This window comes from Trematomus bernacchii, unplaced genomic scaffold (assembly GCF_902827165.1).
Source record: "Trematomus bernacchii unplaced genomic scaffold, fTreBer1.1, whole genome shotgun sequence".
Classification (NCBI taxonomy): Eukaryota; Metazoa; Chordata; class Actinopteri; order Perciformes; family Nototheniidae; genus Trematomus; species Trematomus bernacchii.
Genome location: NW_022987641.1, coordinates 7,175,755 through 7,191,592, shown reverse-complemented (window position 1 = coordinate 7,191,592; position 15,838 = coordinate 7,175,755). Strand labels below are relative to the sequence as shown.

At 41.6% G+C, this 15,838-nt stretch overlaps 1 protein-coding gene across 1 annotated transcript; it reads left to right on the top strand.

Moving 5' to 3' along the window:
* The first annotated feature begins 1,397 nt into the window (after positions 1-1,397).
* Positions 1,398-15,463, top strand: itih5 (inter-alpha-trypsin inhibitor heavy chain 5). The gene is made up of 14 exons (XM_034133307.1): positions 1,398-1,573; positions 1,652-1,696; positions 2,304-2,467; positions 3,473-3,574; positions 5,298-5,557; positions 5,661-5,830; positions 6,126-6,242; positions 7,836-8,007; positions 8,268-8,577; positions 10,200-10,882; positions 12,129-12,182; positions 13,073-13,189; positions 14,086-14,463; positions 15,018-15,463. The coding sequence occupies exons 1-14, from the start codon at positions 1,457-1,459 to the stop codon at positions 15,275-15,277; spliced, it is 2,949 nt and encodes a 982-aa protein (XP_033989198.1). The 5' UTR covers positions 1,398-1,456; the 3' UTR covers positions 15,278-15,463.
* Positions 15,464-15,838: the final 375 nt, after the last annotated feature.

Here is a 15,838-nt window from a genome sequence, read left to right as displayed (position 1 = left end):
GTTCTTTTAACTACAAAAAACTGAAAATGAAAGACAATAACACTGACTGGGTGTTGTGCCTCTTTGTTTTATATTAAACTAAATAAACAAATATATCCCTCTAAAATAATATATTCTCCAATATTTGGCTACATCATTTGTAGTTTTAATAGTTAGGTGAACTTTACGCAGCCCCCCTGTTGACATTGGTGAGAAAAATATTAATGCGTGGCCACAAATTAATAATGCGTGGCCACAAATTAGTTATTATGTTCCCACGAATTAGTAATGCATGGCCACACAATAATGATTGAGCTCTGTGGCTACGCATTATTAATTTGTGGCCACGCATTATTAATTTGTGGCCACGCATTAATATTTTTATTCCGTAGCATCCAGATATATAAATAAAATACATTTTTATGACAGACTGACTGAAGTGCGGGTTCGTGGCTGCCACCTAGTGGTGATTAAAGGTAGGTTAAAATGATGTCATATCTCTCTCCCTATGAGTCAGAACTGACTCAATGGTACGATAACATACAGGTGAGGGACATGCTAGAAAATACCGGATACAGAATTTCTTAACTTAACCTCAACCTTTTTAGGTGGAAATTGTATTTAAATAAATCCATAAGATAATAAGTCTAGGTACCATGTAATTATTTTTAAAAGACCTGGTGCCTGCATTTAATCTTTTTACCCAAATAAATAAACACATTTTTACCAGAAGTTGGTGCATAAAAAGTGACCTGAATCCAGGACATTTAGTTTTTAAAGCTCAAATATGTTACACCTGCTGCCTAATATTTGTTCCTCCGTAATGTTGAAACGAAACGCCCTTGCTCTCCACCTTGCAAAAAAAACTGAACGTGTTCAGGGACTTCTTTTGTCGTGTTACTCATAGTTGCATAAAATCCAACACTCCTGTAGAAAGAAATCTAATCTAATCTCAAATGTATAATACATATAACAAAGTCATGTAATATAGTAATACAACATTCTTATCAGGACAGCCAAGACAGCCAGTACGTTTTTACTTTGCTTATGTTTTTACAAGTAATATCCAAGCTTTAGTCAGACTTGAGTCCTGCTATAAAGCTTATCCTTAAAAAAGAAATCAGAGATACAAAAAAAAGAGAATCCAGAAAATGAAGCACCAAGTTACCACTTTAGAGCTAAAACACCAAATAATAACGTCTGTTTTTTTTTCATGGACTGTCTTTCAGGGTTGAACTCGTAAAGGCAAACACTCCAACAGTGCCTGAAGGCAGCAGTGGTCTGAAACTGTGCATCCCTCTCCTCCGGTGGGGGGGGGGGGGGGGGGGGGGGGGAGGGGAGTGTTTTTTCTACTCGGCCCCGGGCTGTCCCCTCTCTGTCCGGTCACTCTTCTCAGGACAGACGGAGACTCGGAGACGCAGCGCTGGAAATAATGTCCCATTTATCTGTCTGAGTTTAACTGGAGAAGGACTGCACGATGCTGCTGCTGCTGCTCACTTTTCTGATCATTTGCTCCAGTCCGACAGTTCTGGGGCAACAGGAGGAATCCCTGTTTGAAGATGATGTCGACCTCGCAGACTTTGATTTAGACATTGTAAGACTTTTAAAAGGACGAAGGTGTTATATTCTGCTGTTTGGATTTCCTTATCTGACATTTTTCTTGTCCACACAGGCGCCACGCAGGGTCCCACGGCAGGTGAAAACTATCTTAACCAAGGTAAAATCAAATGTATACGAAGATATTTCAATATTTCTTTCTTTATTGAGTTTTATTTTTATTTAGACACTAAAGATTTGAGTTTGGGATAGAGCCCACCTGTAAACAATACCATAGTTGCAAAGAAAAGGCATTCAACATTTTAAGCAAAAATAAAATGTCCTGGAGTCTTGTGATGGGTATGATAATTTGGCACATCAACTAAATATTGATGCCATTAATCTGTCAATACTATAGAAGTAAAGGAGTTTGAACTCCCAAAAAACATGACTAAATATAACTTGATATCTCTAATACTGACATAGAATGCATGAACATTTTTCAGTTTTTTGGAGGTTATTTTATCCCCCTAAAGTTGTGCGCATAGGGCGTGACGCGCAGGAGGACCGCCAAGCGCGCAGCTGTGCCAAAGTATCTGTAATGCACTTAGCTCATGGGAACACATTCCCCTCCCTGTATTTGGTTATTGTTATTATGGAGGAATTCAGGGGGTGAGACATCTTAGCTAATCAAAAATACATCTGAGGTTTTAATACGCACAGAAAAGATGCGTAAAATGTGCCAAATTAGCGTTTTTGCTTCTGATGTGAGCGTTTTACCTCTGCAGGAGACTAAGCCTCACATCCAAGAGCTCTCCATCAAGACCACCATCATCTCCCGCTACGCCTTCACCGCGGTGTACTGCGCCATGCTCAACCGACACTCCGCCGCCGCAGAGGGGGTTTTCAGCTTCCAGATCCCCGCCGGAGCATACGTCTCCAACTTCACCATGTAAGAGTCCTGTAGTATGAGCACCAACAATACCTCACAGAACACAAACTCATACTAACATGATCAATGCAATATTAAGACACAAAGTTGGATTTCACTGTAACCTGGACACATTGTAACTCTAAGGAAAATCTGCCTTATTTAAAAATCAAATAAACCCCATCAACACATAAAACAATGGATATTAAAACATTTGTATTAGTGATTATGAAATATACTGAACCAACTGAGAGCATGGTCAATTTTTACTGGATTTTTTAATTCATAAGGAGCTAAAAGCAACCCGTACTTCAGAATAAAGTGTCATTTTCCTTTCTGGCCCTATTATTATCGTTTCACACCTACGTTTTATCTTAGGGTCTATAAAAAGGGCCTGACCCCCAGGTTGAGATCCATTTTCTCTAATTGCAAAAACAAAGAGAAAAGGCAAGTTGATGAGACTTAAAAAAAACGAGTTGCTAATACAAGGCATCTCACCTCAATGAGCATTATAAGCAAATACAAAAGGCATGTAATACACTTTAGTAAACAAAAACAGAAGATAAAGAGAGTATAAATGAAGTTTAACCAAGACAGTCAGTTAGATTTGGCAAGTTTAACTCAAAGCTTTTCCTAATATAAACAACCCATCCTTAAAAAGGGAGCAGATATCCATATATAAATTCCCAAAACCTTCTTGAAAGCAATTTAAAATCTTATCAGCAGAAAATGTAGCACACCATTTTACAATTTAGAGCTATAACACCAAATAATAGCATCATCGGGTGAAGCTGGAAGGATTTACAATGTTTTGGTTTCTATGGAGACGTTAGCAAGGAGACAAGAAAAGGGTTAACCTTCGTTAACACACTCAGTGACCACAGTTCATTCACATGCACCCCCATAAACAGGTAACAACAGGATTTCACCCACAAATTCTGTCTATTGTGTGAGAAAGCCAAGTCTAAACGGGACAATAGGTGGTCCGCAGCAATCTAATCCTCGACCTTTGACCCCCTGAACCAGGATCATCGGAGGGCGCGTCTACCAGAGCGAGGTCAGGCCCAAGCTGAAGAAGGTCAAGCAGGAGAACGGAAAAGCCCGGAACAAAGAGTCAGGTGAAGCAAGGTAAGAGTAACCTGAGTGTGTGTGTGTGTGTGTGTGTGTGTGTGTGTGTGTGTGTGTCCCCTCCTATGGTCTGGCGTCTCCTCCTAATAACACAGCAGGCTCTCGCTCCCTCTAATGTTCCTATTTGGCAAACAAAGATTAATAATATCCCAACTAAACACACTTTAACCACAACTTGGCAGCCAATAAGAGTGTGTCCTGTGAGTGTGTGTGTCAGTGGTGGTCAAGTAACTAAGTACTTTTACCTAGGAACTGTACTTAATTACAAATTTGACATACTTAAACTTTACTTGAGTATTTTTGTCTCCATTATAATTCAGAAGGAAATATCGTTTTTTTTAAAACTACATTTACTTTACTAGCTTTAGTTACTTTATAGATTCATATTTGTATACACACAACCTATGAAGAACTTTTGAAACATGATGTTTTGATATAGATTAAAGTAAACTAACCTAAAACAATGAGCGAGAAGACAGAAAAATGATATTACCTTTAAATACTTTTCCTAATCATATCTTAGTATTTTTTCTTTGGTATAGGATCTGACATCTTTTTCCACCACTAATGTGTGTGTGTGTGTGTGTGTGTGTGTGTGTGTGTGTGTGTGTGTGTGTGTGTGTGTGTGTGTGTGTGTGTGTGTGTGTGTGTGTGTGTGTGTGTGTGTGTGTGTGTGTGTGTGTGTGCGTGTGTGTGTGCGTGTGTGTGTGTGTGTGCGTGTGCGTTCTGATCATTTCTCCAGAGGCAAGGATTGTCGTATAAATCTGTGACCCAAAAAGTGACATATGGAAGAAATGACATCACGTTTCCAGCTGTCAAATGAAAAAGGGACATTTTATTGAATGAGATTTGGTGATTCAGTGACTCCGTTGTAAAGAAAGGGCAGCGGGAGGAAGGAGAGGATTGTGAGATTACACAAAGGCAGTATCAAATGTACGATATCACCTCCTCTTGGGTGCTCCTCCACCTCTAGTCTGATGGTTACTGGTTTTTTCATTTACAGCTGTGGCTTTACTTTATTTAACCTTCATGTTACAGCTGTGGACACTGATGTTTGGAGAGAGCAGCATCGTGGCACACTCATAATAGGAACAGTGGCTAATATAGACGGGTTAAGAAAAAGGAGTGAAATTAAAGAGCAATAAAATGTACTAATACACCAGCAGTAAACCCCAATGATTCTTGACTAAACAACCCAAAGACCACTCCTCAATGTTTACATTTAAAATATTACTAAGTCACTTTGTGTAGAATGAACGTTTTTCCAACTGTGACCCTATGCAGTGTTAGCTTAAAAAAAGGATAGACAGTATTCCACGACAAACATTGTAATCATTACACCTATTTAAACACAGTGTGATATTCATACCAAACTAAAAATGAATGCAAGTCAATGGCTGATCAGCATATTCAAATACAAACTTGTAAAAAATTATGTAAAAGTTTAAAAACTTGCAGAAATTGAAAATCAGAATCAGAATACTTTATTTATCCTAGGGGAGATGTGGCTTGTTGACAGTGGCTTTAAGAGTTAAAACAAAAGTAAATAAAAAAATAGCATAAAATGTTGACATAAAATGAAAAAACGCATCATCGAATAAAAGATGCACATTGTACCACAAAATAAAACTTGTATATTACAATATAGTATTAATAAGGTATGAATGCACAGTTTAAAGGGTACCTGACCATTACTCTGTCTCCTCCCCTCTCCACCCTACAGCCCAGAGCAGGAGTTGGAGGTGTTCAGGATGTCGGCCAGCATCCCGGGTCGGAACCGGGCCGTGTTCCTGCTGACGTACGAGGAGCTGCTGCAGCGGCGGCTCGGACGCTACGAACACGTGACGAGCCTGAGACCGCTCCAGCTGGTCAGCCGCCTCAGCCTGGACGTCACCATCGTGGACCACTCCCCCATCACCCACCTCCAGGTGCTGCCGCTGCGCAATGGCAGGAGCACCAACTCCGGATCTTCAAAAACACAAGGTTACACACATCATATTTTATTTGATCATATATTTAATATAGTTTTACTTGTTCAATCTTTGCTTTGATTCTTTTTCTAAAACTTCCTGTCTTTGTGCCTCAGTGAAGAAGGACCCTCCCGTCACCTCTGTGATCAAACAGGAGAAAAACGTCTGCAAGATCACCTTCGGCCCGAACATCGTCCAACAGGCCAAGATCACCACCAGCGGCTTGCTGGGAGACTTTGTGATCCGCTACGATGTGCAGAGAGAGATGGGGATAGGAGACATTCAGGTACACTACGATCCCTTTGTAGACTCTGCATTATAGACACAAAGAGAAGCGAACATTTTGATGATGAAAAGCAGATTGAAAAAGCATTAGCTTTCATATTTTGCACACTAAATTCCCGTCCAACTTTACACACACACTCCTCCACCCACCTGTTAGTGATTCAGTTCTCTGGTTTCTTGCCACCGCCGTCACTCCGCTGCCAAACACTTCGCTGTGTCTGCACTTCTTTTCTAATCACACCCAACTGATGCAACTCACTGCCTGTTGCATGTCTGTAAACCTCTTTCTTTCCTAGGTTTTAAACGGCCACTTTGTCCACTACTTCGCCCCCAAAGACCTGCCGGCGGTGCCCAAGAATGTGGTGTTTGTGATCGACACCAGTGCCTCCATGGTGGGGACGAAGATCAGACAGGTAAAGCAGCACACTCAGAAAGGTTATCTAGACATCTGTTTGGAAGTTAAAGCTGCTGGAATGTGTTAACAAGTGTTGTTTGTCTTAAGTGATCTGTGTAGGGTTTCCACTCTTACACAGGAGAACGCTTTGGGATTTTACTCTTGTAAGATCTTGTGTTTTCGCCAGTTCTCGGAAATGTACTAAAAACTCCCAATATGTTTGATATATCATAGATTTTTAAAGGTTTTAGGTTTTTAACAAATGCTTTTTTCTTACCTTTAAGGCCGTCATACAAAGCAGATACAACGTTTTAAGCAATTGGATTTTGGGAATCTGTTGCATCCACACTGAAGGCTGAAACATTAACGTTATTCTAACCCTATTGCAGAAAAAAGTTTCAGCTTACTTTTCCAGAGTGATAAAGTTATTCCTTCCAATGCACAGCGAGTGACTTTAAGCAGAATTTCAATGGCTGTTTCAGATCAGAAACCCTACACCCCACCTCCACCCTCCCACACTGGAATATCAATATCAGACCTTTTTCCTCCATCTGCAATAGCACCATAATCCCCTCGGCGAGACTAACAGTTGATCTCTGCAGCTGCCATGAGCGCAGAAACAGAGCAGAGGAGAGAAAAAACAGATTTTCAGTGAGAAAGAAAAAAGTGGAAACATACAGCACAAGGCCGTGTTGTGAGGGAGGAAGGTCAGTGTCTATGGGGTAATGGAACTTTTTAGACAACAGCACCCTCGACCCCTTGATCCAATCCCCCACCCTTCGCCAACCCCCAGCGAGCCACAGGAACAGAACAACAAGTGTGTTTGATGTGGCTCCACAATAGAGGGTTTCAGTGTGGGTCAATCTGTGGTTCTGACCCCTGTTGTATACAGCCCTTATAGACATTGTAAACCCCCCAGCGCCAAATTATATATCACCCACACTCAATGCAGCAAAGATGCTGACATTCTAAAGCTCCATAACAAAAAAGTAGGAAGACGTCTGTATACTTTTCATGTCTTTTTGTATTTACAAAGACACATTTAAAGCATGACATCTTAAGTTTCAAGGGTCAACATTTATGGTTTAAGCTATAAATGGAAACAGTATAGTACTAGAAGGGCACTCAGGGAAGCTGGACATCCGCATAGGTAGTTTCCAAAAGTGAAAAGTAACGGTGCACCACAAGATACGGATCGACTCCAAAAAATGGATTGGGTTCTTTCTTGGACCGATACTACACTGTTCATACTGTATACAGAACAGAAAACAAACCCCTCGTTGGGGCAGTTAATGATGATTTAAAAAAGGTATAACGCTGAATCATCAGCAAACAATCAAAAACCTACGGTGCGGGTGGAGAAAATCGTTATGTTTCCGATCAATTGTGTCTGCATGAATGCAAGGGTTACGGTCCGTCTAAATGGCCAGACAATGGCAAATACAGCTGCAATGAACAGATGAAACAGTTGCATGACCAAAGACAAGGGGCAAAGAATTACAATCTTAGACTTAAACTCAAATGTCATTCAACATATAGTTTAAGGAGAACCCTAGTCTTCTTCTGTAGGTTGGATTGACACAAGGTTCAATTATTTATCTTTCTTTTTCAGACGAAAGATGCTCTGTTCACCATTCTGAAGGATCTGCGACCTGGCGATCACTTTAACTTCATCAGCTTCTCCAACAAGATCAAAGTGTGGCAGCCGAATCGCCTCGTACCGGTGACGCCGCTGAACATCAGAGATGCCAAGAAGTTTATTTACATGATGGTGCCCACTGGAGGTCATTCTTTTCTTTATGGTTTTTCCTTCTTCTCCACAGTCCCTACACTTTTGATAGCGGTGTAAACAGATTACATTTAAATATCTACACAGAAAAGGATTATCTGCATTGAATGACACTGTGGGTTTAAAGTGGAAAACCACTTGTTTAAGGGTTTTTGTGACCTCCTGGGCTGGCCATTAAATCTTCAAGTTCAACTTATTGACTGTACTTCCAATCCTTAAATAGGATTTGCCCTGACATCTCCTCACTCACTGCAGGCACAAATATCGATGGTGGCATCCAAACTGGTTCAGATCTGCTTCGTGAGTACCTCTCAAGCCCTGACGCCGGCCCGAACAGCGTCTCCCTCATCATATTCATGACGGATGGACGGCCAACGGTAGGAGAGATCAAGTCCACAGCGATCTTGGGAAACACTCGCTCAGCTGTGCAGGAGAAGTTCTGCATCTTCACCATCGGGATGGGGAATGACGTGGATTATCGCCTGCTGGACCGCATGGCTCTGGAAAACTGTGGGATGATGAGACGCATCCCAGAGGACGCAGACGCCAGCGCTATGCTCAAAGGGTAAGAGGGTCCTCTTTATATCAGTCCAGTCTATTGAAGCAATATTTCTTCCATTAAAAGGCCATCTTGTGATATTTCCAAACATAATTATTTTTGTTTAGATATATAGGATATATATATTGACATAAACTGAAGATAGTAAAGACATGTTCTGAAAGTTGTCTTGGTTTGATCCCTTGAGGGGCTTTCTTTTCTGTATCCACCTTCGCTGCTGACTGTAACGCGTTTGCATTGAAATTGCCAAAACTTGCTGATGATCAAACAGGACTTTGGTATGAATCACCTACTAGACATTAGGTGTTTTGAACAAACATTGAAAAGACATAAAATTATATCAATGAGTTTAACCTCAAATGATTCATTATTGTCAAATTGACCCTTAAATGTGTAGAATCTGCGTCTTATTAGCCAATTAGCTCCCCGTAATCCCTCCCCTCTCCCTCTGACACGTCCCCCCATCTTTCATCAAGTTATGAGTGAACGAGGACCGCAAATGTGACGGTGCTGACAACAGTCCTCTTTAATCAACTTCAAAATAGGAAAGCCACAGACTACAACAGTCAGTCTCTTTCTCTCTCAATTTTCTTCCCTATCCTTTACACACAACCCTCTTCCGCACTCGGACACACAAGGTGTTTGTTCAGCAGAGCAGGAATGTGTGTGTGTTGTGAAACCTGCATCTGAGTGTGTATGTGGGGTTAACAGATAGACTCCTCAGATAATAGCCCTCGTCCTGCTTGAACAAACATGCTGTTTAAAAGGTGAGGAGGTTTACTGCGGCGTGACTACAAGGATAGGACAGGGGAATTGCACACACATACACAACCTTTGCTTTATACACACTCTTTAATGAATGTGTGCACAAACTCTGAAGTGGGGTGGAAGCAGCCTTGAGAGGTTAGACAAGCAGGTTTATGGCCGGAAGATGGTTTGTTTGAATACTAGACATTTGATGAAACGTGGTATAATAGGCTTCTATTTTTGCTGCAAAAACTACCGCTGATGTGCCCTTGAGCTAAGCACTTAACGTGACTAAAACAACAGAAACAGAATAGACCAGGTGGAAGTCAGGTTTCGGATACTGTGTGCATATGTGAAACAATAAGTATAAGAAATAAGGCTGACAACATTTTTGAGCGAAATTGATATCAGAACAGCTCCACAGAAAAGTATCTATTGTTATGTTTCTACAGAATAATAGAAAGGAGAAAATAACTATAATGCATGAAATCAACTTTTAAGGAAATTAACGGTCTAAGCCTATGTGGAAAACTTTTACAACCTTTAAATTAGCATTCATTTGGCTAAATTGGTGCTTGAGAGTTATACAGTAAAATTAGCATAGCATTGTCCTCAGGTGAAGGGGCAAAGGAGCATACGAGTGACTTTGGGAGGTACTGACAAAGAATGAGAGCCAGCTTAAAAGAATTTCAGGCTACTTCAAAGGAATTACCTCTTATGTCTTTTTTTACCACTTTTCCTTGACATTGATGAAAAGAGTCATCAGATCAAGGAAAGGAAAAGACTGTTGTGCTAAACGAACCCACACATACACTAGGCTACTTAATTATGCAATAACAGATCTTAAAAACATTATTCTACCTCTCCTCGTTCCTCTACAGGTTCTACGATGAGATAGGAACTCCTCTACTGTCCGACATCAGGATCAACTACACCGAGGACTCGGTCCAGTACGTCACTCAGCATCTGTTCACCAACTACTTCAACGGCTCTGAGATTGTCATCGCCGGCAAGCTTACCAACGACAGCGTGGAATCGCTCCACGTCCAGGTTACAGCCAGCAACAATGACAAGAACATCATCCTGGAAACCGACATACCTCTGCGGAACCGGCAGATCGAGACTGAGAAACATGTGAATGCAGCCAGAGTAGCAATGGCGTCTGGCCCTAAAACACCAGCGTCAGGGGTCACACATGGATTAGGAATTGCTTTGGGTTCGATAGCGGAGGACTTTGTGGAGCGCGTCTGGGGTTTCCTGAGCGTCAAGGATGGGCTACGGTCACGTCTACGCAGCCAAACTAGCAAAGAAAGAGAAGACCACATCAAACAGGCAACCAATCTTTCTCTGACCTACAACTTCCTCACCCCCCTCACCAACATGGTGGTGGAGAAGCCTGAGGTCCTCGCTGATGGCACCATGGCCCCGACGCCAACCAGCCCCCCATCATCTGGCGACGCTGTCTCAACTGTCAATGAGCTGCCAAGTGACGCAGAGGATGAAGAGCCACAGAGAGACAACAAAAAGCCAAGCAGTCAGAATCTATCTCTAGGCAACAAGATAGGTAAGGTCGTTCTTCAAGTTCTAGTAGTAAGAGGTATCCAAAAACACAACTGTCTAAAGTGGGAATCAAACTGAAATTGTTTTGGGAATTAAATCCTCACGGTGGATCTGATAAGTTGGTCATTTGCAGAGAACAGCAGGAGCAGTAATAATGAGTTGAAACTGTGACTGAGTTAAATGGCTGAAAAACAAGTATTATAATACAACACATTAACAACAAACTGTGTATAGCCATAATCTGGGAAAATGTGACTAAATATAGTTTCCCTTTGATGCTAGCAAGGTTAGCTGCTCATGGTAACCTAGTTTAACCAAACTGTGGCTAAAAATATGAGTGTTTAGGGGTGGGAGTAGGTTGTTCTGTAAGTAAGAACCAATACGTTTCTATGATTTATTTTTACGTAATTCAGCTTGGTCCCTCCCCTTCCGGTGGGACCCATGGGACCTTATTTCGGAAAAAGTTTGAATTGAAGTCAATGGAGAGAGAAAGATTATCTTTCGATCCCGTTTGAATTGTGCCACGAATTACACATATGATGTTTGTCAATCTTAAAAAAAGTCACAGTTTGTCGTAAAACTGTTGAAATATAAGACTATGAAAAATACGCAACTAGAAAGACTACAAATCCCAGAATCCCGGTCCCGCATGCTGGCTCTTACGGGAACCGACTAACTCCCCTTTTGTGTATGTACAGCTCTCAACATGCCCAGACTTGTAGTGATTTTCACCTCTTTTAATACTTTTCGCCTCATTCTGAGAGAAAGAAGTGAAATGTGCCAACGTGACGGCCGTCTTGGTGTGTGGTGCGAGACGGGAGATGTAGTTCATTGAGCGGTTTCACACAAAAAAAGTGTTACTTCACAGTTTTACGACACATTTTTATTTTTTTGACTTGTAAAATTATCTTTTAAATTGACAAACATCATATGTGTAATTCGTGGCACAATTCAAACGGGATCGAAAGATAATCTTTCTCTCTCCATTGACTTCAATGCATAACTTTTCCGAAATAAGGTCCCATGGAGCTCAACCGGAAGGGGAGGGACTTCGCCTCTCTATTTGGGAGCCATTTTAAGTGTTTGCAATCCAAGCTAACTACAGCTTTGTCCTCTGCAAAGGTACAAATTACAAACTTTTGAGAGCCACATTTCAGAAAAAAATTAAACAACTAACAAACTAATATGGAAGATGTTGAGAGGAAGCCTCAAACAATGGCTGCCATCTCAATGGTAATTTTTCCTTGCAGGTAAAGTTGAGAGAAGACCAGACAAGAAATCCATCACCGTCTCCAAAACATCAGGTGACTCCTCATTCCCTCTCTCATGTAAACAGTTTTACATCTGATGGCCTCTGAACCCTATATACCATAAGCACATATGCAGTGGTTAAAAGGCTCCAAAAGGAGACTTGAAAGAGAGAAGAGGGGGAATGTACAGTAGACTCTCTCTCTAAACTCTCTGTGTGGGCGGCCTGTAATTTGGATGTTAGTCAGACAGTCTAAAAGATGCCTCTGAACATGACCTGAATAGAGGAACACACAGGGTCTAATTGAAATACCAACACCAGCACTACCTGGCACTTTAAACATGCAAGTGCGTGTCCAGCAACGCACACACTGCGGTCGAATGGGACGGACTTAAGACATGAGAAGTGGATGCTGTTTGTGCATGTGTTACCGTAAAGAGAGGGACCCCATCAGAGGCAGTAAGTGAGGGCTAATGACCCCCTCATTACTGTGGCTCTCTATTCATCTTCGCTGGTTCTCACAAGCCTAAGGAGAATCCAGCACAAATATATAAACTATCCTATGAAAACCAATATGAACTGCTTAGAAACATTACCAAATGAAAGAGCTGCTTGTGAGACATTGACTTTCATATATCAGGTAGAGGTTTTACAGAATTGTCAAAAGATTAAAGTGATGAGTCTTATTAGTCAAATGAAAGCCTAAAGGTGTCAAACATTGCATAAATTATATACTTTATGGTAAGTGTAATAACTTGCAACATCCATCTTCCTGTATACTCTTACATGAAACTGCCTTGTTTCACATAACGTAAAGAGTATGCTCTAAAAAAATCACTTCACGCAATCCACCTTAAGTCGGCTTGTTATAATTCTGATCCTTTTTGCGGTTTTAGAATGCACTTTAATATTTCTTTCTCTCTCTTAACCTTTAAATGTCCACAGCTGACGGTGACCCTCATTTTGTGGTGGAGTTCCCGATGAGTAAACTGACCGTTTGCTTCAACATCAACGGAGAGCCGGGACACATCCTGCGTCTGGTGTCCGACCACAAGAACTCTGGTAAGACATCCACAAATTAAACCATTGTTTCACATTAAAAATATAATTATGTTTGCATTCGGTGCGGACTGCCCATAGGCGCATTCACACCGCAGTACTTTTCCCACAAAGGTTCATGAGAACTTAGTTCACGAGAACTCTTTAGTTCTCATGAACTAAGTACAGATCGCGTTCATACCGGAATAAGTCCCTGAGGGAAGATTAGGCAAATGAAGCCGCTGACGTCATTTCTTCTTCTTCTGCTTTGGGTTTACTGGCAGGCCGCAAACAACTTCACGGCGTATACTGCCACCCAAGGTCCCCGGCCGGAAGTCCCCGGAGTTGGGGACTGGCTTCAGTAGAAGCTGCTGGGACTCCCAGCAGCTTCTACTGAAGCCTTCCGAGTAAATCGCCAGAACGCCGACACCTCCTCATCTCCACCGCTCCCATGTTTTCTTTTGTGTTGCCATAAGTTAGTCTCTCTGCATTTGTGCGCTGGGCTAATGCTAATGCTAATAATGCTAATGCGAGGATAATAAAATGGCGGCTTCACAAAACTTTTTGGGAGTTTTACGGGGCGTGGTTTGCATTCCGCCCAGCCAATCAGACAGAGCCTTTTTCTCCCACGAAAGTACCTGCTCTCTAGTAGGGACGGAAAAGGGGGTAATAAAGGTTCTGATTAACTCATCTTAGTTCCGGCTCTTTTTGGTGTGAACGCGACATTTCGGGACTATATCGGAACTAAAGCGGGAAAAGTACTGCGGTGTGAACGCGGCTAATGTGGAGGAAGTACTGAGGAACTAAATGTTAAACACAAAAATGAAAATACTTTGGTAGAGTACCTGCAGTACTTAAGTAAATGTATTTTGTTACATTCCACCACTGGTTGGGTGTTCATTTCTGTTATTTGTCTACAGGTGTGACAGTGAACGGTAAGCTAATCGGTGCCCCAGCTCCACCCGGCAGCCACAAGAAGCAGCGCACGTATTTCAGCACCATCACCATCGTGGTGGATCTTCCGAAACGCGCCTACATCGAGGTGACCCCTAAGAAGGTCATCCTGGACGGGCGGGACCGGATGGTGCTGCCCTGCCACTCCACAGTGTCGGTGGACAGCGGCGTTCTGTCAGTGTCCATCGTGGGAAAGTCTAACGTGACGGTGACGGTCGGAGGAAACGTCATGTTCGTGATTCTGCTGCATCAGTACAAGAATCCAGCCTCCTACCAGAGGGACCATCTAGGGTTTTACATCGGAAACAGCAAGGGGCTGTCACATCAGTGCCACGGCCTCCTGGGTAGGAGACAATGAGCTTTAATTATTGTTTTGACTGAGCGTTTGGTAGGACAGATATGATCCATCATTTATTTTCATTTAACAATAAAAACATAAAAGAGTAGAGCCCTAATTTCAGCTCATAAAAGCAAACTTGTAGGGTATATCAGACAATAGTATAGCGTCAGTAAAGTGCCACAGGATCCAGTAATATAAATATGATTACGAAAAAGGTTATGAGTTCTGTTGAGTAGTGTTCAATTGGGGTGGACTTATTAGTTTCTGCTGAAAGAAATATTTATTTTGTAGGTAAAGCCAAGACATGGTAGGTAGACCACTATAAGCGTACATTTGACAGATGACGATTCATCCACTGAAACCATGGTGTTTTTCTTGAATCCACCTTTATTGCCAGTGATGGATTTCAGTTAAAAATGCTGAATTGAATGTCAAATTGCAGAACTGTATTTTCCTACAAGCAAATTGACACCAAATCCAGAGGTAACTGGCTGGCCTTCAAAGACTCACATCAGTCAAACTCTGAGACTTGAACCTTTGATTCATTTCTTCTTTCAGGTCAGTTCCTGTATGAGGAAGTGGGCCTGGCAGAGCTTCCTGCGGAGGCAGACAGTGAACCGTCGCCCGTCCTGAAGGTGAAGGAGCGCTCTGTGCCGGTGGTGAAGAAAAACCGGAGGATCTTCAGTGGCACTCAGAACGTGGACTGCTGGTTTGCTCGCAACAATGCAGCCAAGCTGATAGACGGACAGTACGAGGACTATTTGATGTCACACATGTTCGACACGGGGGACTGGCCACACGGGACCAACACAGCATAAACTGTAGCATACATATTTTTACTCTGTATCCATATCACATCTCAGCAAATATTTACAAACTTCACATTTCAGTTTTCTGTCTCACTTTTGAATATATTTTTGTACTATTTCTAATGAAAATGTAATGTTTTATATTGTATTATGTGTATTATTTTTTGTGTAATATTGTTATTGTAAATAAAAAACAACTAAACCCACATGCAATGATTTTACTTTGGTGTAAAATGGTGCCCACATTAACACATTAAGGGGAATTAAATTGTAAAAAAGGAGTAAATATAGAGTAAAAACAATTAATGATATCAAAAAATAAATGGAAAAGCTTAAAAGAAATCTAAATACAAGACTTCTTTTAAGTGTGCATTATACCAGAATTTAAAGCTGAAAAGCTGTGCAATTAAAAAAACAAAAAAACATGTATTTTGCACCCATCTGGGAATGCATGTTTTTCTCACACCCCAAATATGTATGTCGGCATTCCCTAAACGTGGCGACATCGAGTTAAGGATCACACCTGGTTACCACGGGGACTGGTAACAACCCCCTTGTCCCAGCGCCAAT

What these genes read in the sequence shown, in the direction of transcription:
- itih5 (XM_034133307.1), top strand. Translation starts at nt 1,457, where the DNA reads ATGCTGCTGCTGCTGCTCACTTTTCTGATCATTTGCTCCAGTCCGACA. An exon ending in TGAAAACTATCTTAACCAAG is followed by an intron (nt 1,697 to 2,303) that starts GTAAAATCAAAT and finishes TTACCTCTGCAG; the next exon opens with GAGACTAAGCCTCACATCCA. An exon ending in GCCAGCGCTATGCTCAAAGG is followed by an intron (nt 8,578 to 10,199) that starts GTAAGAGGGTCC and finishes GTTCCTCTACAG; the next exon opens with GTTCTACGATGAGATAGGAA.